General features: G+C 36.3%; 1 protein-coding gene across 1 annotated transcript in view; it reads right to left on the reverse strand.

Moving 5' to 3' along the window:
- Positions 1 to 242: 242 nt before the first annotated feature.
- The window catches only part of LOC129889011 (guanine nucleotide exchange factor SPIKE 1), a 58,936-nt gene continuing 31,548 nt past the window's right edge, over positions 243 to 27,630 (reverse strand). Inside the window, exons 16-31 of the mRNA XM_055964109.1 lie at positions 26,701 to 26,808; positions 26,490 to 26,527; positions 26,210 to 26,354; positions 21,286 to 21,412; positions 19,214 to 19,407; positions 17,530 to 17,660; positions 12,316 to 12,391; positions 12,055 to 12,165; positions 6,746 to 6,928; positions 5,671 to 5,814; positions 5,356 to 5,523; positions 4,825 to 5,172; positions 4,383 to 4,715; positions 4,086 to 4,271; positions 1,002 to 1,973; positions 243 to 792 (exon numbers count right to left, since the gene is read on the reverse strand). Of these exons, the coding sequence (XP_055820084.1) occupies positions 538 to 792; positions 1,002 to 1,973; positions 4,086 to 4,271; positions 4,383 to 4,715; positions 4,825 to 5,172; positions 5,356 to 5,523; positions 5,671 to 5,814; positions 6,746 to 6,928; positions 12,055 to 12,165; positions 12,316 to 12,391; positions 17,530 to 17,660; positions 19,214 to 19,407; positions 21,286 to 21,412; positions 26,210 to 26,354; positions 26,490 to 26,527; positions 26,701 to 26,808 (3,519 nt within the window). The 3' untranslated portion in view covers positions 243 to 537. The remainder of the gene's footprint in view (positions 793 to 1,001; positions 1,974 to 4,085; positions 4,272 to 4,382; positions 4,716 to 4,824; positions 5,173 to 5,355; positions 5,524 to 5,670; positions 5,815 to 6,745; positions 6,929 to 12,054; positions 12,166 to 12,315; positions 12,392 to 17,529; positions 17,661 to 19,213; positions 19,408 to 21,285; positions 21,413 to 26,209; positions 26,355 to 26,489; positions 26,528 to 26,700; positions 26,809 to 27,630) is intronic.

Raw genomic sequence — 27,630 nt, forward strand, 5'->3', positions numbered from 1 at the left:
AATACATCCCTTATCTCGAAAAAGGTTAAGTTTCAACCTTAACAGAAAAAACTAAAGTGGAACACCCAACAATGCATCTTCACTTGCCAAGAACTACAAGATCACTTCTTCATTCTGGGACGACAGAGGAGTACATTTGTGTCATTTTTTCATGCTTTTCCCGGAGGTCCGGGGAAAGCAGCAAAATCAATAGAATTTACATAATCCTACTTTCTTGAAAGAAAGAGACATACACAAAATGGAAGGAAATCTGATTGCAGAAATGCTGAGATGACTATAGGAAAGCAGCAATAGGTCGCAGTGTCAGGACGAACATATATCTGGAATGTTTCTTCAAACAGCCTAATTTTGAGACTCACAGAATAGATCATGTAAGTTTAAAGGAAGAGGGATTATTAAATACAAAGATGGAGATACCAAAGACCAATTATGAACAAAGAACCAGCCTGAATACAAAACAAAGTCATTACAAACAATATAAACATATTATAGGAGGAACACAGACTACATACAGAAAAAAAAAACTAAGAAATACTGCTAAAGCTCTGAAAGAATTGCAGGAATATAATGTGATAGTTCAGCAGTGAGAGACTGGAACCCATTTACAAGCTGAGTATGAAAATCCTGATCTTCTTCTCCGATCAACCTGAAGTGTACTCGAATAGCACGTTTGCACACAGCCATAAATTCAAGAAGGGCAGCAATAAGTTGTTGTAGCTCCTGCGAACGCAACCTAGTTGCAGGCTCACCAGAAAGGAAAGCTGTACAGACGCTGAGGACTCCACTGTTAACCTGTAAAAGTTTCATTTGTACTTGGATTAGCAAACTCCAGCAAGAAAACCAGAGATAACATAAGAGTTAGATGGAAAAGATTAAGATTAGGGAGAAACTGAAGATAACTTGTTTAAATGCATAAAATTTGCAGAAATATCAGCAACTATTGACAAGAATCAGGTGATGTACTAAAAGAACAGTGATTATACAAAGACAAGAGTACTCACTTGAACTGCAACTGAGCCTTGAAGAATCCTCTGTAAACTCTGCAAACGTGGAAGTTGATCGCCTTCTGAGCTTCGAGGCTCTTCTAGTTCATTCCTTAATGCAGCTGTCCTAGTTTCAATCATTCCAATTGCATTCTCAACTGGGGAGAACTCGAGGGATTCTGATTTGGTAACCAAGAGTCGATTCACTAGTGCAGGAAAAGATCCCTCAGTTTGCAGAACTGTTCGCCGCTTCCATTGGTCTTCCAAGCCTCCTTGGGTCTTTCCATTTTTAGTGAAAGGGGTATCAAACAAAAACCGATCAAAGACTCGAGCACGGACACTTCCCGTAGAGAGAGAGAATATCCTTTCCCTTCTGCTTCCTAAATCTTCATCCTCCATCACGGGATCAACTGCAGTTATTTGCAGGTAGCAGACTCCAGGCTGCAACTCATCTGCTTTGACTTGTCTCGAATCAGGAATTACGTGCAATGTAGTTCCATCCATTCTCGACTCGTAGATATGGCTCAATTTCTCCATTATGTCACCTAATCGCACATCACGAGGCTCTCTATAAACATATTCTTTCCTGTCCAGCTTCCCAAACTTCTCACCATAAAATCCAACTCTATAATATGTGGCGTCTGTGAAAGGTATAGGGCTTGACTCCTGCTCAAGGATGGACTCGTAGATATTAGTAAGCGTTGTGTGGCATTTTGCAAGCTGTCCATATGCCTTCCTGCTTTTATTTACTGGGATTACAAGTTCTAGAATGCTTGCACAGAAATGGAACAACTCAGCCTGATGGAAAAGCTTATTTGCAAGCTGTAAATACTTCACAGCCGAGTCAACTGTGAGTTTTGAAGAACCATATCCCTCCACCTCAGCTGCTGAAGCCTCAGAAGTGATGTCACTGCTGACCATGGGGCATATTTTGCGTAATGCACTCACATGATCCTTGCTCCAGACACCATCATTCCTACACACAAGGGCCTGGATATAGATACATATCAGTATCACTGCCCAACATATTTCTCATCATGTTTCAACTTCTAAAAGTTAAAAAGCAAAGTTGATTAGAAGATCATTCCATGAAAACATATGCCTCGTGGCATCAGCATCACTGAAGACCTAGTAGACATAGTTCAAGCACCCAATATCTAACATTATAACTTTTAGTATTAGTTTTGGGTCTCTAAAAACCAGGTTAACTGTAATTGAAAGTGTCAGGAGAAATTGATGCACACGGGCATCAGGAAGTACTGGAGTGATGACTTCAAGCACATCCGTAGAGAAGAAATCTCTGACAACATGGACAAAAATACTTGACCCTATTGAATTAACCATTTCTCAATCTGAAACTAGCCGGGTCGTCTCTATGAATCCTAAATAACTACTCCCCTTCATTTGCACCTATTCCTCTACAACACTCACTCGTCTTTTAAGACAAATTATGGATTCTCTAAAACTAGAGATATTTTATATTTCACACTTATACCCGCAGTAGCATATAATATCCAAACAAACTAAATAGATTTCTATCAAACACCAAACCTAATGAAAATTTCAACTAGTTTTTATTTGGTAATCAAAATTTAAACTAATTGGTACCACCTAAAAGGATTTTTGCTTCCACAAAAGATACAGAATATTTCAAACTGTATGTTGAAAATTAGACAATGCTCCATCCAATTCATGTAGAACACTCTTCTTAGTCATTTCCAGGGTTTAACACAGTCCTAAGTCACGGGCAATAGTAATAGCGACAACAACACAGCATTCAAAGAAGTTGTTGAGTAATTCCATTTCTCTTTTTCGAAAGAACTCTATCACCCATTAAGAGTCACATCAAACTGAGAAAGCCCACCAAGGGGGTGTCATGAAAGGCCTACTGCTTTACACCACATACAACAACAACAACAACAACATACCAGTGGAATCCCACAAAGTGGGGTCTCGGCCACATACAACATTGAATCCTTATATTTTTCAAAGATGTTACGATATAAACCAACCTTGGAACATTCTCTAGCACTATGTCATATATAAAATCACCACATCGTAACCAATCAAGCAGTCTTTTGAAAAACTTACCACTCATCATATTATAATATTTTAGTTTGACAGATAAACTTAGCAATGGAAAAAAGAGTCAGATAAACTCAGGTTGCATAGATGTCTCCAAGATTCTTGTGGAGAAGGATAATTCTTCAAATAAATGAGAGTACATCTCATTATTCTTGCACATAAGGCAAAAATTTTGATAGATGAATTTTCGAGACCTACTCGCAAGAGGTCATTGATTTAGGCCTCTTCAATGTCCAAGGTCCAAGTAGATGACCTAATCTTTCAAGAAATCTAGATCTCTAAATAATAGAGGCGAAATAACAACTCCACAAAGGTTTTGAGAAAATAAGGCTAGAGAACAAATTTGCATGTGAACCAAGATGAATCTAGGTTCTAAATTCATCAAGACCAGAGTTATTGATAAATGAAAGCATACATATCGCATTAGCATCAAGTATACAAAGTTTGAATAGAAGTGATGAGAGAAACAATTATGTTTTGTTGCTTTAGTCAATCAATTATTCGTTTGATACATTCAGATATTAAATCGTTCTCTAAAACTAGATGTTCTTTCAATCTCCATGTTATTCCTACACGCGTGCACAAATCTCTAAACAAGAATATAAGGATTCCAACACATATTTTTGAAGGTTCTTTTTTTTTTTGGTCGCATCACCTTTAACTTAAAGTAAATGGTACACCAACGAGGTAAACATGATCAGCAGAAGATCACATTCTCAGCAGCAAAGAAAAATCAAGTAAGTGCAGAATAGAATTAAATGCTTTAGCAGAAAAGAGTACAAAGCTGTAAATCCAAAGTCTAGATGCTGATCTTTATCAATATTAGACGATCAGACCCAGTCATTAAGAAAAAATGTTCGATGGGTCCTAAATTAACTAGGAAACAAATAAGGAAAGGATTTCCGGCACTAACTTGGAAACGACTAACAAAAGATGATTTCTCTTGGTGAAGCAGGATTAAAACTACCTCCTTCAAACATTACTACAAGAAACAGTAAGGTAATCCAATCAAGTTACCTGCATCACTACACCGGCAACAGCAACAGCGCATTGAGCAGCTTCAGCCCAAGACTGCATTTCCTGATGAGCTTCACAAAGATGCAGTAACCACATTATGTGAAGATCTGGTACAGGAGAAAATGCCATCGCTAGTTTATAAAAGCTCTCTGCAGCTGCATACCTGTCGACATTCATAACAGAACCCTGCAGGAAAATAGTGCCAAGAGAATTACAAGAGAGTCAATGACAAAACGTCATTGCAGAATATTAATTGTTTGAACTTAAGAGCAGTGATTAAGGAGGTCAAAACCTTACCAGAAGAGCATGTTCCAGGCTGGCATCAAGAGCCATAAGAAGACTCTCAGAAAGAAATTTCACCTCAGACCAGGACCAGCGATTTTCTGATGATCCTTCTGGAACAGCAGCCAGTGCATTTTGTGGGAGCCCAGACTCCACTAACAAGGAGGAACTCTTAGCCTCATCTTCCATTTCGTCCAAAGAATTTCGAAGACGACGAGCTTCACCACTTTCTTCTAGCGTTCCATCAGGTTTCATTTGTGTTACTTGAACTTCAGACATTAACTCTGACAATGTAATGGTTAGCATCACTCTTAATCTTCCAGTCTGCATAAAATAAGAGAACGAGCTCTGCAGATTGAAACAAAACTAAGTTTAGCAATCAATACATAAAGAATACTCAAACCGGTAACTAAGTGAACAGGAAAAATAATATACAAACTTCTGCTACAAGCCTTACCCGAATAAGTATCTGTAGTCCAATTACAGCCTTTTTCCTGATATTGTCATTTCGAAACACTGCAAGCCGAAGAAGGTGGAAAGCAATTTGCTTCAAGAAACGATCATTTTCTCTTGCCATCAATGTAGCTCCATGAAGCTCAAAGACACTGTTGAAGACAGGAAATAGTGCTTTCCAGAAGGAGAGTGGTTGATTTCGTGAGAACACATTCATAAATATGGATGTGATACAGTCAAGTTTTCCATAATCAGTAGCAATACGCTTAGTTGCGGCAGTCCGTGAGAACTTCTCAGAAACTTCTAAAACTTGAAGACTAACAGCAGCACTCAGGTTCTCCTCCCAAAGTTCCTGAAATGATCTTACTGTTAAGTGACAGAAACTAGTTTATGACAGAAAGATAAAGAGCTAAAGAGTCATTTCATGCTGCAAATGTATGTATCACAAGGTTTTATGACTTCTGATGAGCCATAGGAAGTAATCCAAGGTTTCTCAATCTAGGAAGTAAAGCAAATAAAACCCATAGAGGAATACCAGCTTTTGCCTTAAGATTGGATGCAATGATTCCCTTAAAGCTAGTGCTGAAGCTCCAATTCTGGAGGACTGGGCTTGAGCTAGGGCTTCTCTCAAAGAATATGGCTGACTAGGCGAGCTTAATTGGGAGTTGACCCGCTGCCACAAATAACCATTATCCGGAGTTCCCTGAAGATGTATAGATCTTAGAAACAGTTCTATCACAAAAGAAGGGAGAGAATGAGGGGGAGAGAGAGAGAGAGAGAGAGAGAGCATGTGTAATACTGAAACTTGTGAAGCTCAAAAGAGTAGGTCAACTTTGTACTCATAACGTACTCTGACTTCTTGCCTTGCTGCCTCAGACATATAGTGGTTAATTGCAGGTGAAAGTCTGTCAGAATATTTTGGGGATGCAGGTCCATCCCCTATCACACTACGAGAACTATTACCAACAAGCATGCCATCAGCAGGTTTCCTATGCTGCAAAATATGTAGAATCAACATGAGTACCTCAGAGCCGAACGGTCTAGTGACAGACAAAAAACACCAAACACCTGCATTTCTAGAGGGCAAAATTGCTATGTTCAAATTATTTCCGCAAAGGTCCAATAATATGCGCTGTTCTAGAAAATTATATGATTTAGTGGTGTGACAGAACCTTTTAATCTAAAAACAAATGCACCCTCCAGTCCAATATAAATGAATTGTTGGCACTTTTTTTATGGTTCAAAATAAATGAATTTTTCAAAGTTCAAGAACGTATTAATTTTTTTTTCATAATTACCCGTCTTTTCAATGGGTTTTCAACTACTTCTAAATCCCAAATAATGACTCTCTCTACTTTTAAGAAGAGTTTGGGAAGAATCAAAAGGGTAATATTGAAAAATTACCCTCTGATTAATGTCTTCAAGTATCTTTTTCAAGGGGTGTGTCACACCCCAACAATTCATTTATATTTGACAACAGGAAGTACCATTTTTTTCCTATCCAATAGTACTTTAAGTTAGTTCCTGAAGCATTCGTAAGTGTTAAAAGGTCAATGTACCAGCATTCGTAAGTGTTAAAAGGTCAATTTACCACTTTCCTACAATTTGATCAGGAAAACAACACAAGACATTTGACATAGTAAATTCTATTTCTCTTGGACAACCACATTGGCAAACAAGTCCGTTAAAATCAAGCCACCGCTAATTCAAACCACCGCTAATGAAACACTCATCCTACAGCACGAAATACCTAATTTCTGTCATCCAGCTATATTATGTTCCTATTTTCTCATGAGACTATGTTTGGACAGCATATCAGAAGTTTTTATCATTAAATGCATAAAAATCTTCTTAAATTGGCTATCAAAATCATTTCAATCTGAATGTATTCTGAATGTTAAATGATTGCTAGTTCAGATTTCAACCTCAAAATGCATCAAGCACTCTTCTAAAAGTTTAAAGAATAATCTGGTCCGGGCAATGCTCTGCTCCCAAGCTTTAACAAGTGATTCATCGTCCAAGTTGCGCACTATTTGCAGAAAGATAATCAAGACTTCACGCTTTTCAACTGTACTCAGATTGTAAAAGACAGGCATCTCATCCAGGATCTGCGCACACATAAAAATGTCACAAAGGCAAAAAGCGTAGAAAAGCTCAATATGTGAACTGGGTATTTAAGTGCAAAACACAAGCTTGAAGCGGATGAAGAAAAACAAGATAATGTATATGCAATAAAAGAAAAAATAACTATATATACAAACAACAAATGAGGTCCAAGAATTTCAAATATCGCAACTGATCAGAATAAATATAGTAAAAACATGTCAATCAAGCTCAAAAAAATCATTAAAATCATTCAGGCGAGTAACTTCTACAAATTCATCTGTCCTAGCATCTCAAGCTGCATTGCGGACTGGAAACAGTGTTATCAAAAGCAAAAGACGCAAAAAAGCTCTAACGTCATTGGGGTTTTACGCTCAAAGAGCAAATAAAGTGTGGGCTTTAATGAAAAAAGGCGCAAAGGGAGAAAACAATACAAATATATATGTTTAGTCGAAGACTAATAATTTATAAGCATCAACATCATTTATATGAACAAAGAAATCGAAAAATAATTATGATAAAGTGAAATATCAACTATTAATTGTCACCTCTTCAGAAAAGGTTCATTGGCAAGGAAAGTATGCCTAAGAACCTTGATGACGACACTGAAGCGCACGTTAAGCGAGGCAAAGCACTAAACACATTTTGAGCCTAGCTTCAGGGCTTAAGCGAGCCTTTGATAACACTGAACTGGAAATCGACAAGGAGGCCAATGTGGGAAACCTCAGTCAAAGTGTAGCTATTGTAACAAGTTGGGTCATACCCATGATGTGTGCTACTCTCTACATGGTAAACGAAAGGATGTTCATGTTGCTAAGACTGAATCCACTAGTACTCCAACCAATCAATTGTTCTCTTTATCTGAAGTAGAATACAATGACTTTCTTGAGTATCAGGCGAGTAAGCACACTTATCCATCAATCACTTCCATTGCTCAAACTGGTCATTTTGTTACATGTATCTCACAATCCACCATGTGAAAAAAGATAGTTGAATAATTTCATTCATATCTTTCTATGTCATTTACATGGCTTGATATACATAAGAGATTGTGCAATAGAATCACCTAAATCCCATGAATCTGGGATCATATATTTTACATAAGGAGAAAGAATCATAGATATGACATTCTAGATTACAACAATTATTCTAAGAGCTTAGAGAATCAGATTTTGATATGAAGAACATCTTCCCATCTTAGAGGATCAGATCTTGATATGAAGAATATCTTTTTGGAGATCCTTTATCAGCCAACACACCATACTTGGTCCCTGGGTCATGAACTCAGGTGGTTTGATCACATTTCTAGTAATAAATATTTAATGTTTAGTATAACTCCCTCCCTATTGTTACCTTAGCTAAATGTTCTCAAACCATAGCAACTGGAGTAGGTCAAGTCAGGTTTTTACCTTTCTTTACTCAAAATAATGTTATTTTTGTCTCCGGTTGTCCCTTTAGCCTTCTGTCAACCAGTCATTTGGCTGGAGCCTTAAATTGTTTCATCTCATTCTTCAGTGACTTCTTTGCTATGAGGACCTTAGCATGGCAAGAATGACTGGCGAAGGGTGTGAATCAAATGGGCCTTATTATTTCAGTCCTCCCAGCTTCGTTACAGTCTATTCAGCCTTCAACTCTTTAGATTTAATCCACAGACGATTCCTACACCCAGATGATCCAAATTTCAAAAGATGTTACCTAGCTTATCAAAATTCTCTATTGTAAGACTGTGATTTGTTTCAATTGGGGAAGCACATCCGGACTACCTTTCACGTAGTCTTAATAATCATTAAGAGTCTAGTTTTCATTTAGTTTATTATGATATTTGGGGTCCTAGTAGAGTTAGTTTCACCTTGGGTTAAAAGTATTTTGTTAGTTTCATTGATGATTACTCAACGTTGACATAGATTTTCTTAATGAAAGACTATTCGTAATCATTTTATATATTTCAAACTTTTGTGTGGACATACAAAATCAATTTGGTGTTTCTATTCATACTTTTCATAGTGATAATACACATGAATATTTATCATCCCAGTTTCAACAATTTATGTCTTCACGTGAAATTCTTCATCAGACATCTTGATCTTGTTCTTACGATGAACAATATAACATCATCGCAGAGAGAAAAAAATGGCATATGGTTGAGACTTCCGCACACTACTCATACAGGCGCATGTTGCACTTTGAGGGATGGAGTACTCACACCTTTTTCTATTGTTCAAAATCAAATTCCAGGCGCAATTTTGTTTCTTCAATGATCCTTGTTCTCCCTTTCACCACGTGTCTTTGGGAGCACATGTTTTGTTCATATCCTCAATCGAAAAAGGACAAATTGGATCCTTGTGCTCTTAAATTTGTCTTTCTCGATTATTCGAGGGTACAGAAGGATATCAATGCTACTCATCTGACCTACATCGATACCTTATGTCCGCTGATGTTACTTTCTTTGAAGGTCAGCCCTACTTTAGATCTTCTGCTGAACATTCAAAACATTTCAGAGGTTTTATTAGTTCCATCTTTTGCGACTTCCGTCATAATCTATCCCTCTACTCCACCACCTTATACAACTCCATCTTACTCAACTCTACCTCCACCATTTTTTGACTTATCCTCGTCATCTGCGCTTCTCATCCAGTCCAAACAATTTACGCCCGCCATAGAATCCCTACCTGTTGTGGAGTATTCTACACAAAGTTCTCCCATTGCCATTCGAAAAGGTATTCATTCTACTTGTAACCCCATCCTATCTATACTTCTTTGAGCTAGTGTCAACAACTCATTCCGCCTTTAGATAATTACTATCATGCATTTCTATTCCCAAGAATACAGGTATAGTTCTTTCTTATTCAGGATGACAAGAAGTTATGATTGAAGAAATGTCTACCTTACACTCTAGTGGCACTTGGGAGCTTGTTCCTCTACCTCCGGGTATGTGTGCATTTAAGGTGTGTTCGGTATGGAGGAAAATATTTTTCTAGAAAAAGTTTTACTTATTTTTTTAATGTTTTGTAGGTAAGTAAAAACATATTATCTCAAGAGTAAGTATATGTTATCTTATTATCAAAAAAAGAGTATTTATATCTTACCAAGTAACTCATTATGGGGTGTGGTGGGGAGTGGTGTTTTGGGGTTGGGATGGTCACAGAGAGGGGTGTGGGGTGGCTGAAGAGATAATGAACTTGCATTGTCACATTGTCACTTATGTAACTTGTTTTCCTACTTTGATTAAGGAAGTCATTTTCCTCAGTTTTAACAAACTTTTTTTTCTTAGAGAATATTTTGACCAACCAAACATGAAAAAATTGGAAACTTTTCTGGAAAACATTTCCTCCATGACAAACACCCCCTTGGTTGTCGTTGAGTAATGTAGTGAAGGTTGGCCCTGATGAATAGATTGATCACCTAAAGGCATGACTAGTCGCCAAGGGTTTTACACAATTTTTTTGTTTTTGATAAAAACATGTTTTATAAAGTTTGCTAATCCACCTACTACCATCAATAAACCCTTCTGACTTGACTATGGTGATACCTTCTCTCCTGTAGCTAAGATTGCTTCAGTCTATCTCTTTTTATTTATAGTTGTTCACCATTTGCCTCTCTACCGGTTGGATATTTAAGATGCTATCCATCATGGGGACAAGATATGGTGTATAAGGAGCAAATCCATCATGGGGACCTTGAAGATAAGGTGTATATGGAGCAAAAACCAATTTTGTTGCTCAGGGGCATCAAGTAACATAGTGTGCAAACTATGACGATTACTTTATGGCTTGAAGTAGTCTCCCCGAGCATGGTTCGGGAAATTTAACACGATCATATAGGAATTTGACATGGTTCGAAGTGAAGTTGATCAATCGGTGTTTTATCTTTATTCAACTCCAGGTTTGTGCATGTACTTGGTGGTTTACATTGATGAGAATCATCACATGTAATGATTATGAGAGAATTACCAAATTGAAACATCATATTTTTCAACACTTTTAGACTAAGGATTTTTGGTCGATTGAGGTACTTGTTGGGAATTGAGGTTGCTCAATCCATATCAGGAATTGAAATTTCATAAAGGAAGTATGTACTGGATATTCTTGAAGAGACATGGATGACAAGTTGTAGGCCTATTGATATTCCAAATAAATCCAAATGTTAAGCTCCTGCCAGGTCAGAGGGAACCTCCTCTCAGTGATCCGGAAAGATATAGAAGGTTGGTAGGAAAATTGAATTTTAACCGACTTGACATGACATTGCTTTCCCAATCAATTTTGTAAGTCAGTTCTTAGATTCTTCTTGTAGCAGTAATTAGAATTCAGTTCATCATTATTTTTGATACATAAAATTTTCTCCAAGAAAAGGACTATTTTACAAAGATTGAAAACATGAGAAGATTATTGGATACACAGATGTAGACTAGGCAGGATCAGGCTCTAGTTGGGGGAAATTTGGTGTCTTGGAAAAGTACAAAAAAAATGTGGTTGCTAGATCGAGGGAAAAGGCAGAATATTGGGCTATAGCAGTGGTGACATGTGAACTAATATGGATAAAGCAACTAGGAGTTGAAATTTGGAGAGATTAAATAAATGAAACTTGTGTGTGATAATGAAGTTGCACTTCACATTGCATCGACTCCTGTGTTTCATGAGAGGACCAAACACAGATATTAATTGTCATTTGTCAGAGAGATAGTAGGTATCTTAATTTACTCCAAAGTCCCTAGCCGGTCCCAGAACAAGTTATATATGTAGCAAGCTCGGTACATAGAATTTGTATGCACTAGCTTGATGGGAGTGTTGGAATCCTTGTGAATATTCAAGGTTATATGTAAATATAGTAGCTATCTTAGTTGACTCTTATTGTAATTAGGTAGTGATTTTCTTTCCTTTTTTGGAACATGTAAACATGGTAATTTAAACCCCAATAGCCCGAGGGAATAATCATCGTGAGTTTTCTCACAAACTCTCTTTAATCTCACTGTTAGTAAATATGTTGACCAAAACCTTGAAATGTACAACATAGTAGAGGCTTTGCAAAGAAATTTCTAACATCAAGTATTTTTTAACAACATGCACGAGAAAACAACATTATCAATCAGGGTAAATTAAAGCTTATAAAACATTGCTCAATTAGAATCACGAACCTGGCCAACAAGCGGAAAATATAATTGAGCAATATATAATTTATCCTCTAGCTTTTGGTAGCGAATATCAAACTCGTGCTTACACATGAGGACCACCAAGATTCTTGCAGCCTATAAATATAGAAAGTGAAAGTTTAATGTACAGCTAGCAAGCCTGAGCAAGGTGAGATAAATGCACTGAACTCATCTTCCCACAATGAGCATAATACTATATGGAGGAAAATTTTGAACAAATATATCAGCATCCAGCTAAGTACTCACTTTTGCCCTCATTGACAAGTCATCATGATCCCATGTAAGGAAAATCTCTTGAATTAAGATGGATGAAAGATAGTTCCTGCATATAAAAAATATAACACCACAAATTAAACTGTCGATCAGACCAAGCGATTAACAAAAAGTGGCAGAGCACAGTGAAACATTACCAGCATTGTCAACTGGCACTGCAAGCAAATCAAAATAAGAAGTTTAAACCAAGAAGCATACTGTTACTGCCATTCCATATGGTTGCTTTGGGAATAAGAGCATGCAGTATTAAAGAAAATCATTTTTTTGTTTGATAAGTAAAAGCTTTGTTGAATAGTTAAAAAGATGAACTTCAGAGAAACTTCTTTTGTCCATGAAATACTGTTCATATTTTAGGTAACATTTTTATCAGGTAAAGCAACCATATGGAATAGCATTATGGAGGTATACAGTGAAAGGGAAGATGAATTCCATTGAACTGCGAGATCTAAAGTAGGAAATGGAGCCGAAATGCAACTTTTAGAAGCAGAATTCGTGTTGCCGCCGTCTATGTGAATGTTTATCGAGCTATATCAAACGTCTTTACACGCAAATAGCAGTAGTCATTGAGATTTGCAAAGAGTAGGAGGCATATTTCATGGGACTTGAACTTCGGTAAGAAACTTACAGAACTGAGTGATGGAAGAGTTCACGTTACATGAACCACCTTACAAGCATTAAACATCGATCATAGACAGAAATTGCTGGAAACGGGAGGACTTGCACTTTCAGAGAAAAGTCTCTCTCTAATTTGCAACGGAAAAATGAGAACTCTATGGCAGGTAGTTCCCATATTCCTCAACTGGGATCCCTAGAGCACCAAGAAATGTCTCTTTCCTTTGTTTAGACACAGGAATCCATCCTAACAGTTGAAAAATCGATGAAAAGCAAATTTACTTAATATTAGTTGGTACTTTCATGTGCGAGAATGCAGGAGAGAATATACTCATTTACAGCTCCATCATCTTATGAATCTAGGTTATGTTGTAGATTTTGGAATATATTTGGAATTGAATGGGTAATACCAAGAATCATTAGGGAGCAGCCCTTCAGATGACAGTGCAGAAAGAAAAGCATAGGACATGACTCCTCTAGAATTCATGTGAAAAATGCTAGAGGAAAGAAATAGAAGTGCGACTGATGGAGAAACACTTGTGTATTTATTAGTGGACAACTTTTTCTCTATGTACTTGTAGGAGCAAAAATGATATTCCAAATGTATTCATGATCGGCTGCTATTGCATAAAGTCATGTGTGCTGGCAAGTTTTTACACTCTTCTTGTAGCTATATCTAGTATGCAAGGTTTCACCATCACATTTCTTATCAATAAAAGATCTTACGGTTATCCTAAATACGAAAAAGTATTAGGAATATAGACAATAATTAGAGTTTCTGGAATCTAGTTTGTTGCAATAGGGATTGTTACAACTATGCAATCATTAGACATCTTGCTATCAACATCATTAGTCTTTCACATTATGCACCTTTTTCAACAACGACAAGAGCTTGCAGATATTAGCCCCTATTCAAGGCTTACCCCTGCTTTCATTTTAACTACATCCATTCACTTGCACGTGCTCTATCTAGAGGCGATCTAGCATTAAAGTTGTATGGGTTCAACCTTCATAATATTTAGTATTTAAAATCATTTGTATTTTCAAAATTATGGGTTCAAACCTACTATTCATTGCAAGTTTAATAGATTTTTACATATTAATTTATCCTCCGCGTCAAAAGTACTGGTTCAGATGAACCCGTAGCTATATCGCTGCATCCTCCCCTAGCTCTATCACATGCATCATTTTACTTATGATCAACGACACAAAATGAATCATCACGAATATAGTTGAATAACACGAGTTAATACCTCCTTTATTACCTAATTAAAAGGAATTATGCATTTTTTAGAATAACTTACACATTCATGCTGTTCTAAGTACTTTAGGTTGTTGTCAAGAGAAGTCCTTGGAGGATGCTACAAATGGTATTAAGAAGGAGCAATAACAAGTGTGAGAACTGAGGAGGTGCAAAACAAGTATCTCCCACGTGTTGGTTTATAGAGATCCAACTTTCTATAACCTAATCATACAAGATGAGTATCAATGATGGTTGCTTTTTATAAATGACATGTATTGATGGACAAATCTAGGAACTGAGTCAATAAAACCCTAGAACAATGGAAAAGGATTTTGGCGAGCAGAATATTAAGATAATAGAAGGATGATAGAATACATGCAGTGCAAGTTTAACTAATAAACTACTACAAGATGAACAAAGGTGAAGTGAGATTGGACAGGATTGTGATGCCCAAATGCAAATAATTTGGACATATCTAGGCAGTCTTACATGAAAATAGCATGATATGCAATACAGATACCGAATAAACAAAAGCTAAGTTATATACAATAGTGGTAAAACTACCAATTTTACATGAGAATAAATGTCGAGACTGTATCGTGGAAATACACAGATAAAAATAAATATGTGGCCAGTTAATAATGGGCAAATTAGTAATAATCAAAGAGGACACAGAATGTAGACAAAGATTGTTTGGTCATGTCTACGCAGATCTCCAAATTACAAAGGTTTAACACACTAACACCATAACAACTGAAATTGCAAAAATTGAAAGAGGGAGTAATAAATACAAACTTAGCCAAGAACTTGCCAAGAACAGAACACTGAGAGGGAAATTGAGACCTACAATCTCTCGAAATAAATACGAACTTAGCCAAGAGCAAAACACCGTGGAAGCAAATATTTGCGTGCCAACAAGTTACAATTAAGTGGCAGTTGTCATATACTACTCCCTCCGTCCCAATTTATATGAGTTAATTTGACTTGGCACAGAGTTTAAGAAAGAAAGACTTTTGAAACTTGTGATTTAAAATAAGTCATAGATATTTGTGTGGCTATAAATCATTTCATTAAGGGTAAAATGGGTATTTTAAAGGTAAATTGTTACTAGATATAGAAATGCATCGTTCTTTTTGGGACTAACTAAAAAGGACAGTAAGTCATATAAATTATAACAGAGGGAGTAATATTCACTTACATTAAGCCCAATGCTTGTTAGAAGTCTTTTATAGTTTGATTAGAGACTTGGATGTCAGATAGGGATAAGTATAAGACCTAGAATTCTAAGTTCAAAGAACCCCTAATTTGCTTTAAAAGACGAACCACATATCCATATCACCATGAAATTAAGTCCAAATAAAGTGAAATGGATATAGAGAATACATATAACCGAACCAACTAGTTGTCAAGCAATAAATTAATTGACTCTTATAAAAAGTTGAAGAAACCATCAAAATATTTTCTAGGCTCTTTCAGACGGCGAATTGCTGATCATCGATTTATTCTCGTAAGGGGCATCCAATGGAAAACACTGAACTCTGCCAGAGAGATATTTCCACTTGGTGGTTTTACAAAAAGGTTCGAAGTGTGAGAAACTATCCTTATATGCTTATGGCCATTCTATTATAGGGAATCAAAATGAAGATACACACATTCAAGGCCTATTCTTTGCAGAGTTCTCCACTCTGCTTCTCTAGATGGTCAAAGCTTCATTAACTAGCAACCTTACTTAAAACAGGTTACTACTAATATAGATCGACTCGCTATATAGACAGAATTTTATTTTTAGTCCTTGTCCGTGTCCTTTAGGCACCCCTTCACTATATAGTTAACATGTTCCAATCCAGAAAACTTATAAGAGGGATCATTCATGCTCCAATTCATTATAAGAATCTTTGAATATCCTAGTTACAATCTACTTGGTGATCATGATTTCCTTACTCATTTAAAGGGTATCTGAATTCTTAAGTTCTTTGTGCTTTGAAATATATAAGAGTTAATTGCTGGGATAGTCACCCAAGTCATAGAAATGACTCAGTAAAGTCAATGTTTTACCCATTATTACACAAAAAATAACTCCTACCAAAAAAAAGCACTAGAAAATGACATAAATGGTTTATTTTCAGAGTAGGTCTAGTCTAGAGTAATGTTGTGCAAATACAGAGAAATTTTAGCTTTTGGAAAAAACTGAAGGAAAAGTCTACACGAACAATATAGCACCTAACAAGGTGTAATAATTGTTCCATGTTCCAAAATAATGATGGCCCCTAGTACGATGATCAAAACTTTCAAATTCGATCTCAAATATCTAATAATCTATTGCTTCATAAAAAAACATAGAATTTATAGGTACTACAAACAACCACCTCAAAGAACTAAAAAAAAAGTTGAAAAAAAAAATCACAATTGAAGAAGATAATATATGACTCTTCAAATGGTAATAGTTGGTTGTATTCAGTATCATGTGAAGTCCATATATAACAAAACAAGAAACCTATAAAATTAATACCTCTACAACATGATTAGAAGTAATATAAACGGAATGAGGAAAAGAAAAGGCTCGGTTTGTTCTCATCTTTTTCCTTCTTTTTTTTTAAACTTTTCACTACAATTGACAAGTGATGTGTATGGTGTATGAAAAGAGTTACTTCTTGATGGGTAGTTTCTAGAGAAAAGAGTGTTTTAAATTCACTCAGCATGTCATTAAAACAATGAAGAACAAAAGATAAGATGGTCAAACGATCAAAGTCAGCAACGTAAGATGTCATGGGAAATCTTGAAAACTAGTATAATATCAACTCTATATTCTTCATAATCATTATGGAATACCAACAGTAAAAAAGAAATTAGAATATGTTAAGAATCTGCTAAGTTTACAAATTTGTAGAGCTATTGACACTCTATACTAGATCTGAGCTCCAATTAGAACTATCGCGTGATGAAATGGAATGGAAAAGAAACTCCATCTTCAAAGGATTTAATATGCACAAAGGTATATTTTGGATAACTTAGACCTACACTCAAACTTAAGGGACCATCTATGTCATTCGCTAGTGCTTCCCATAGTAGTAGTTCTTTTGTGGCACAATGGGTAAAACATTATTGGTATAAAACATACAAAAACAAAAGTGACTTTACCAAGTCATTTTTATAAGGAATCAACTCAATATATAATAAATTTATAGATTTTACTTTCTGAAAACTGAACATAAGTCATTTGACCTTGTAGAATACATGTTTTATATAACAGGATAACAGTGTAGCAGAATAAACAAGGTAAACTAACCAGTATTTGAACAAAAGAAGATGGTTGAAAATATTTGAACATTTACCTATCAGAAGGATCTCGTCCCGGCATTTCAACAAAAAGATCATGATCACATATAATTTGTAGAAAGGTAAGCTTGCAGTCATGCAGCACCGTTTGACACACTCCAGAGAATTTATCGAGGTACAAGGACACCTGTAAATGAGAGCAATTACGAGGAAGATGTATAGTTATTAGACAGGGCAAAATAAAATTTTAAAAAATTTAATATACCATCACATAACATAATGATATCAAGAAAACTCTACTTGGTGCTAAATAAAGCCACAAGCACAGCAGAGCTGAAGAAAATGTATGTTTCCCTTTTAAATTAAATACGACCATCGCATTAACATTTTAATGTAAATAATGTTGGTTCAACATACCTAATCGACATTCTTTCTGTTATTTTTCTTAGCAATGCTAAGAATTCAAAGCAGGAGAGAAGTCTTTTTTGTTAACTGACCTAAAGGAAGATTGCATTGATTGGTACATTCTGGTGAAAAGAAGGAACCATGTTAGCAGTACATAGGTTGGGTGAATTTGGTGTGGATTTATAGTGTTCAAGTCGACTCAAGCGTCCGAGAGAAACATCTTTTGAGCCAACAGATCTAAAGGAAAATTGCACTGACTGGCGTGTGCTGGTGAGTGAAAAGAAGAAATCCTTTTAGCGTTGGCAGTATAAAGGTTGATAAATCATAAATTCAGTGACATACACTGCTCTAAATCAGGCCCAAACATTCTTCAAGGGTTTAAATAGCCAACGCAACTAGTTTGGACAGACACTGTTATTATTGTTTTATATGCCAGACATAGTGTTCTGCATCTGACATGAGAAGGCATAGGAAAGATTTGTTGAAGATGGGAAAAAATAAATTAGTACCCCCTCCGTTTCAATTTGTTTCTCGAGTTTTGACTTGACATGGAATTTAAGAAAGTAAAGAGACTTTTGAATCTTGTGGTCTTAAACCAAAATATGTAGATTGTACCAAAATGTCCTTTGATCTTGTGGTCTTAAACATGTCATGTGAAAAGTTGAAATTAAAATGTTGCTTAAAAAGGAAAGAGACGTTCTTTTTTAAACTGACTAAAAAGGAAAGTAAGACAAACAAATTGAAATGGAGGAAGTACATGATTATAGGATAATACATAACTTCAATAGGTATGGGTGGTTTGTTCTGATTGAAATAATAATGGGAGAGAGAGAGAGAGAGAGAGAGATCAGCAGTAATCATCTTGAGATTAGCTCTAACCCTGGCTGGTTGGATGTGGTTCAAAAGATTTTAAGTTGCTTGGGAAGGCTCTAATAACAGCAAATCTCTGACCGTTGTATCGATGACTAAGAGATAAGTAAATGCAGCAGCTCTGAATAAAGGCCGGATGTTGAGCCTAAATTGTTGGAAAGATCAGAAATTTTTTGGAAACACAATCATGATGGAAGATGATTCTCTGAAGTAAAAAACTATATTAGCAGATGTCTGCTTAGTAGATTTGGAGGTATCACTTGAGAGGTCCCAGATTTCTTAACTATACAAATATCGGGTGAAACACTCTTTGAAGAGTCCAGCAGGAACCAAGGTGATGGATTATGTCTCAACCATTGACTGGAGAAGGGAGTACTGACAGGGCTGAGTAATGTAGAATAAGAGTAACAGCAATTAGGGAAGACTAAATCAGAAAGACATCTAAAGTTGAGTTTGAAAGCTTACCAGTTCAAAAACCTGACGAGGCTCGATGATGGATAAAAGATCATAACAAAAGAAAGCCAAACTACTATTTAAATGCTTGGCCAAGCTTAGACCTTTCTTGCAGCGTTCATGAACTTCTGTTAAAAGGCAATCATACAATTGAACAACACATCTAAAAACACCTTCTTTCAATTGCATTGGTGGGACATCTTCACCTGTGCACGGAAGGATGAAACATGCAGCTTATCAATATAAAGCCTTGGTTTAGTGAATTTCCAGACACAACTATTCGGCGGTCATAAATTTAAAATTTTAAAGAACTACTATGCACCCAAACAGAGAAAAGAACGAGTAGTCTAAGACTCCAAAACACAAACTCTGAATTCACATTTTTGTAATGAAAGTCATGGTTATTAGCTCAAAACAAAGTTAAGCAGTGGTGAAGCAAATGCAGACATCATTCACGATGGACATAGATGGATTCGACTACCTGATTACATCCTTAGATGAAAATGATTAAACTATCATGTAGAAGAGACACATGTAACAAGGTGAGACCAAAACCACCAACCTCCATAGTAAACATTTTTATTTTCATCAAGCGTTATACTAACATCCCATTCCCAGAAAACATTTATCATATAGTATGAAGAGATTTCCCTACTACAACCCTTCATCACTCGAAAAAACCCAATGACTAAATGGAAAACCTAAAAGTGGAGGCACAAGTTCTTGTTCATCACTTCACCTCCCACGCTCCCCAAGTCTTAACTCGGCATCCACCTCCCACGCTCCCCAAGTCTTAACTCGGCATCCATCTTATCAATTAGATTTACAATTCAGCATATTCTACATGATAGTCTAATCATTTTCATTTACATCCTTAGATGAAAATGATTAGACTATCATATGCTGATTTTACTTGGAGATTAAGATCATCATGTAGAAGAGACATATGCTAGAATAGGAATAGGAAACAAGAGAGGGTTGCACAGGTGAAAGTTCCAATAGGTTCATATGATGATTTAGAACGTTGTTGGATGGGTCCTGAGGGGCTCGGGAGTAATTCGGACATTTAAGTTAAAAACTAGTTATTTGAAGATTACAAGTTGAACGCAATCAAATATGCCTAGACGACCTCTAAATGGTGATCGAGAGTTCCACAGGTTCATAGGGTGACTTGGAGTGATTTGCATGTTTGGTTGCATCCAAAGGGGCTCGGGTGAGTTTCAGTGCAATTGAAGTAAGTTCTGAAATATTTAAAGTGATAAAATCTGATTATTCTTTTTTTGCGCATGACCCGACTTCGCAAGCGAACTGCTCTTAATCTAGAAGGAATTTGGAGATGATGTACAAATGAAAGTTGTAGTCCTTTGAGTCTAGTTTCCAGCGGTTCAAATTATGCAACTGTGGAGCGCGCAAACGTGTCTGATTTATAGTTTCCAACTTGGAGACTTTGGGGTGAGCTGCTTGGCTGCTGCAGCACCGGGCTCCATCTATCTTTCTTTCGCTTTCTTTCTTTATTTCCAGACTATTAGACTACTTTAGACTTGTACTTTAGTATTTCTAATTGATTTGGTACTCGTATCACCAGATTATGGGTTTGTAAAAATGATTTCCACACTTATGACTACTGAGACGCCTTTATAACTAATGATTGCTTCTTATGCTTTACTTCATACGTCTAATTAGTGGATTTTGAATTAAAAAAAAAAAACTGGAATTGGTTTGCCTACCGGGTTGGAGAATAACTGCCATCACATCTTAGGGGAGTTTGGGTCGTGACAAAAAGACCGGCCAATTAAGATAACTAACGGAATTACAAAACACCACAACTGTTTTTCCTTGATCACATGCAAAAGGTAAGTTTTCTTCTTTTTTCTTCTTTATTGTAATTTCCTCACTTGTGGGAACATACTCGGTATGTTGTTGTTGTTGACCGGGTGGAAGGAAAACAATGAATATAGTTGTAATAAAGACCTGCTATGAATGCACTTTTCAGACAAGAGGATTTAAGGAGAAGCATGATTAGATAATTACAAATGGATATGATAATACTAATGACAATAGTAACATGCCCAATGGGAAATTACCCGATGGAAGATTGTGATAGAACGATCGAGCCTGCTCCAGTGCCATTGACTTGACAATTAACTCAAGAAAAAACCAAGCCATTGCCAGGACATCATCATATACAGGTCCAACACGGTATCCTTTTGCCTGTAACAGAAACCAAAGTAGTCAAGACATAAAAATACAGAAAACTTAAAGAACTGAATGGTTCCATAGTTTCCAAGCCATCAAACGTCATGTACAATGGTCAATGAGTCCTTTCCTCGGCGCTAAAATATTTATTATCCAATATCCAGTAAACTAAGCTAACAATGACATACAGAAGTCAACATGATATACGCAGATCAAACACATACCTACTAAATGAGTGTCTTAATGATGCAGGAGAATCTTGTAAAAAACTTTCTGATTTGATAGACCCCAACTAGATCTCTTTGAATTTCTGTGTTTCCCCTGACTATCAGTGTTATGTATAACTAACAAACCTTATCTTTGGTCCTAGTTGATATGTATGAACCATGCAACGGTGCTAGGTCAAGACTACAGTTAAGTATCACTTATGAATATATTGTCATGGGGTTCTTTCTGTTTTACTGGATGAAGGGTTCTATGCCTTTTAGGCTTCTGAACCTAGAAGCAATACTATACCTTTTAGTTTCTCTTCATTTCCTTCTGAAAGTTGCTTTTTCCTTTCAGATTCTGCACTTAGGGTGTGTTTGGAATGAAGGAAAACATTCAATTTTCTTATGTTTGGTTGGCTTAACTGTTTTGGAAAATGTTTTCCAAATCAACTTATTATCCTCAAATTTAAGAAAAATAACTTCCCTCCAAAAATTAAGGAAAACATTTTTCAAAACTCTCTTCCAACCTCAAACGACAACTTTTTTTTCTTAACCCACCCTGTATCCCGACCCTCTCCATCCAAAAGAAAATTAAAGTTTTTTTCTTACCCCTACTCCAGCCCCTACCTCCAAAGAAGCCCCCAGCCCCCTCCCCAACCCTTCTCCCCAACCCAAAAAAAATTAATTTTAAAAATTAATTTTTGAAAAATACTTCAAATTTTAAAAATTTCAGATTTTTTACCCCACTCAACCCCTGACCGCCCTTACCTCCCCAATCCCCCAGCCCACCAATAAAAAAAGTTATTTTTGAAAAATATTTCAAATTTTAAAAAATTTATTTTTCCCCAACCCTACCTCAACCCCCCTACCAGCCCCTCCCCCCCACCCCTCAAAAAAGCTTTAAAAGTTTATTTTTGAAAAATATTTTCAAATTTTATTTTTTTTACCCCAACCTCCAATACAAAAAAAAAATTTAAAATTTCAAATTCCAGTTTGAAAGTCAGGTTCCGAGTCAAGTGTGGTTGAATCTCGATTCGGAAGTCGGGGTCGAATCCCGATTTGAAAGTCAATTCTTGGGTCGGAAGTCATGTTGAGTCGTGTCCCAAGTCAGGAGTCGAATCGGATCTTGGGTCGGGAGTCAAGGTCGAGTTTTCGTTCGGGTGTCGAATCTCGGATCGGGGTCAGGTCCCGAGTCAAGTGTCCTAATCAGGTTTTGAATTAGTCATCGGGGTTGAATGTCGATGTTGGGTTCAAGGTCGGGAGTCTGGGGTCAGGTCCTGGGTCAAATATCGGGATTGGGTCCCGAATCGATCGTCGGGATCGTGTCCAGGTTTGAGTGTCGGGGTCGGGGTCGGGTCCCAATTTGAATGTCGGGTCTCAGGTCGGAAGTCGGGGCCAGATCCTAAATCGATAAGCGAGGTTAGTTTCCATGTCGGAATTCTACTCTCTAGCCAAAAACAAAAATAAAAAATCTGGAAAATATTTTTAATTCACCAATCCAACACTAAAAAATATTTTCCGAAAAATACTTTTTACTCACCAACCGAAAATGAGAAAATATGTTAGAAATCTACTTGTTTTCGAGGAAAATATTTTCCTTCATACCAAACACACCCCTAATCTCCATATTTCAGCTACTATTAAAGAAGATTTTCGAACCTTGCCGCGCCACTCAAACACATTACAAATAGTTATAATATATGTGGTGAGCTAGCAATGCTACTTTACCCCAAATTCCATTCAGATATGAGTCCAATTGACAGATTGGATACCTTATATTGACAGTTGAAAACAAAAGGATGCTGGGGCCAAATTGTTGAGTGTGTTCTGATCAGTGAGTTGAGAAACTTTCATTCACCCATTTCTCATCATCCATGACAGTACCAAGACTTTCTCCTCTAAATATAACTTTCTCTTCTATTTAGTAGATAAAGTGATTGATAATAATTGCAGAAAGATGGTGAGAGATTTGGGAACAAAACAATGACAGAAATACTGAGTTTGTCGCTATTGTGCTTGTTTGTGAACATTTCCACAAAGACGATCATGAACAGTGAGTGGATGGGAAAAGGTAAATAACAGAAGACTATTAGACAGAAATCCAAGACAGAACTATCCGAGAATAGCTAACTGCTGCTAAGGCTGCATAGACAACCAACTGAAAGAAACAGCTGCATCGAATCACAAGAATTACAATATCAAAATTCCCCCTTTTAAGCATTGTAGAATTATCAGTTTCTGCCATTTGCCAGCTTTCCTTCCAAGGTTCTACAAGTTGGAGTCCCAGAAAAAAAAAAGAGAAACGAACACATTAAATAATTTAACTGATGACGTAATAGTCCCTCAGATTACCAGAAAACATATTCTCGTCAAGACAAACTCCATCTAAAATTTTGTTGATATTACTGTGAAGAAATATAGGAGAAATATTATTAAATTGTGTATCTACATTATTACACAGAGACCCCATTTATAGACACTACAATGCAATCCTTTACTAAGTAGGATACTATTTACTATTTCTATTCCTAGTACTATTCCTATTATGCAATCCTTTACCAAGTAGGATACTATTTACTATTTCTCTTCCTAGTACTATTCCCATTCTAAGTAGAATTATATATACCTATTTTTATTCTAACACTTCCCCTCAAGCTAGTGCATACAAGTCATATGTACCTATCTTGTTACATATTACATATGTAATTAATACGAGGACCGATGAAGGGTTTGGTGAGATATCTGCAAATTGATCACTCGACTTCACAAAAATTGATAGTCAATCTCAATATGTTTAATCTTCTCATGAAATACTGGATTTGATATATAATGTCATTCAATCTCAATGTGCTTAGTCTTCTCATGAAATACTGAATTTGATGCATAATGACAATAAAACACAGTGTGATAAATTTCTAAGTTGCAGTGTTGAACTTCCCAAACCAAGCTGGAGAAAATTATTTCAAACCATAGAGTGACGTACATAATCGACCTACAAGGCTACCAGACTCCCCCTGAGCAACAAAATCAGGTGGTTGCTCCATATAGACTTTTTCCTCAAGATCATCGTGGAGAAAAACATTTTAAATGTCCAGTTGATTAGAAAGCCAATGGAGAACACGACAATCATAGATAGAAAAAGGGACATATGCTATTTTAGCCACAGGAGAGAAAACATCACTCTAATCCAATCCAAATATGAGAATATATCCTTCTTTCTTTCTTTTTTTGGCAAAAGTAATCTGAAACAGAAAGAAAACACTACAGAAAAACTCAGATCTGTCGGAAACAATGCAATGCTCGCTGGAAAGTGCTTGAAATCTGATATAAAATATATGGTCGTCTCAAAATCAAGAGATGAGTAGATCTTAAACAAGAAAGTCACTGTAAAACTAGTTGGAAAATGATTATGCGCCAGATACTTAGATTTGATGGCTGAAAATGGTCACAATCTGAGAAATAAAATTATATGGGTAAGGTCGGAATGATGGCTCGATCCTACTAAGAAGAGAATTATATGGATAAGGTCGGATTGATGGCACAACCCTATTGAAAAAGAGAATTATATGGATACGGTCAGAATGATGGCACGACTCTCCACAAATAAGAAAGTAATCACCCAAAAGATGGCACGGTGCTACGCAAATTGGATATGAGAAAGTAGTCACCGGAAAAATGGCACGGTGCTACATTAAATATGAGAAAGTAGTAATAGGAAAGATGGCATAGTGCTACACATATATTGACAGATATGGGGTTGACACAAAACAGCCCTAGAAAGTCATCGAAAATTGATCCACAATGACCTATCTAACTAAGTTTTCTTCCCTTAAATGTGGTATTCATACATATATCATTGGCCTTACTCTTATTGGTCAGAAGGATGGCATATATGGGTAATAGCAGCCCACCGGCAGCAGAAGCTCTTTGATTCTCTACCAAGATTGTAGAGGCTTTGATACCATGTGAGAAATATAGGAGAAAAATATTATTGAATTGTGTAACTACATTATTATACAGAGACCCTATTTATAGACATTATAATACAATGCTTTACCAAGTAGGATACTATTTACTATTTCTATTCCTACTATTATTCCTATTCCTATTCTAAGTAGGATTGTATATACTCATTCTTATTCTAACACACACTACAATACAATCATTTACCAAGTAGGATACTATTTACTATTTCTATCCAACTACTCTTCCTATTCTAAGTAGGATTGTATATACCTATTCCTATTCTAACAATTACGTATCTTCTTTAAGAATTACAATAAAGCTTAAATATCAACTTTATGACACATGCAGCTAAATTAAGAAGAATCAGAACAGCAATTGTTCTCTTTGTATTTGATGGTTCCTAATTTTTCAGATTTGAGTTTTTGCATTGTATTATTTGGTCCAAGTACTAGAACATTAGAATCCCATTATGAGAGCTTCTTCTAATGTGTTTTTTTCCTTCTTTTTTTTTTGGAGAATGGTAACAAGCTTCTTTTAGTTTCTAATCATTTCATTGCCAACAGCTTTCCAGTAAGCACCCAAGTTGAACATAAACCTAAAGACTTCACAAAAAATCAAGTGCAAGTCCCTAATTTACCTTACTGCGAGCCAAACTTCCCCACACTGTGGACAAACCAGGATACACTGGCGGCTGGCGGCCCCCAAAATCATCAAAAGAATAATCAACAAAGTTGACCAGGAAAGCATTTCTCTCAGCTTCATCAACCGATTCTTGCTGCACCCTATGGGTAGAGATCTAATGTTATTAGTAGAGGATAACCATGTTAACATAGCAGTGTAAGTGCAATATAATTTCTTACTCCTGCAACCTTTTTACAACCTATTAAACCAAGCCATAGAGTAACTATAACATGTACCTTGTTAAAATGTTAACCATAGCTCTAAAGGCAGCAACCTGAAAGTAGAAAGTGAAAAAAGAAACCTCGATATTTACCATTAAGAATTGTGATGCAGAGCCCAACAGCAGATAACAATTGCGAAGGGAGGAAAAGAGGTACACTATTTGAGAACCAAATGGAAAAAAAAAGGCAGGTATCATGAAAGGCAGCAGTGATAATTGTCTCAAACCTGAAGAGTTTCCCCCCCATTGCCAATAAGATGGAGAAGCATGTTTAAGATTGGATAAAGAAATTGAAGCAAAGCAGTGGAATCAACATTCTTCAAGCTATTGATTGCCTGCAAAAGTTGGATAACTTTAAGTACCACTTCATCACATTGCATAGTTGAAAAGTAACAAGCTCAATGCTTTCATCGTCTTTTCAGTGGCTACCAAGCAGAACATTATCAGGGATAGAAGATGACGCTATTCACCCTAAAAGCTGAATTAGACATCAAGACAGTTTTGGAAAGAGAAAAAGAAAGAGAGAGAACTATTACTGAATTGGTCATTAACAACTAACAAGAGAGCTCCTTATGCAGAAGTTTCAAGTTACGTGAAACAAGCAAAGCTTCCAAGTTCTTCGGATTCCTAATTATTATAACATAATAATTAGAAAATTTTATTCATAGTTATTCTCCTGACTTTCATCAATGACATGACCATTAAGAATCTCTCTCTTGATTTTAACATAACCCCTCAAACTCAAGCTGATGAAACAACTTGAATTTGTATATTAAAACTAGAACATGAGGTCAGAAATAAAATTAGCTTAGAACTGCTCTGAGACAAAACCGACTTGGTATTTCCAGGCGATTGACTTGGCCATGGTGCGACAGTTCATCAATGATGGATGGTTGGAAAAGGACATGTATGCTACCAGTTTGACCACATTGCTGGCAATCCATGGTGCCAACTAACAGATGATCTGAGGATGATATTTCACTAACTAAAATAGACGCTGACCAGACAAATCAAATGATGAAAACTGCTAGCTTGATAAGTTATCATACAAGATTCATGAATACTCAAATTCGAGTAGTGACTCGACAGGTCAGCTAACTTGGAGTAATGACATTGCCAAAATAATCCATGGGCCTGAGGCACATAGGACCTCCACA

Source organism: Solanum dulcamara, chromosome 5, assembly GCF_947179165.1.
Source record: "Solanum dulcamara chromosome 5, daSolDulc1.2, whole genome shotgun sequence".
Lineage (NCBI taxonomy): Eukaryota > Viridiplantae > Streptophyta > Magnoliopsida > Solanales > Solanaceae > Solanum > Solanum dulcamara.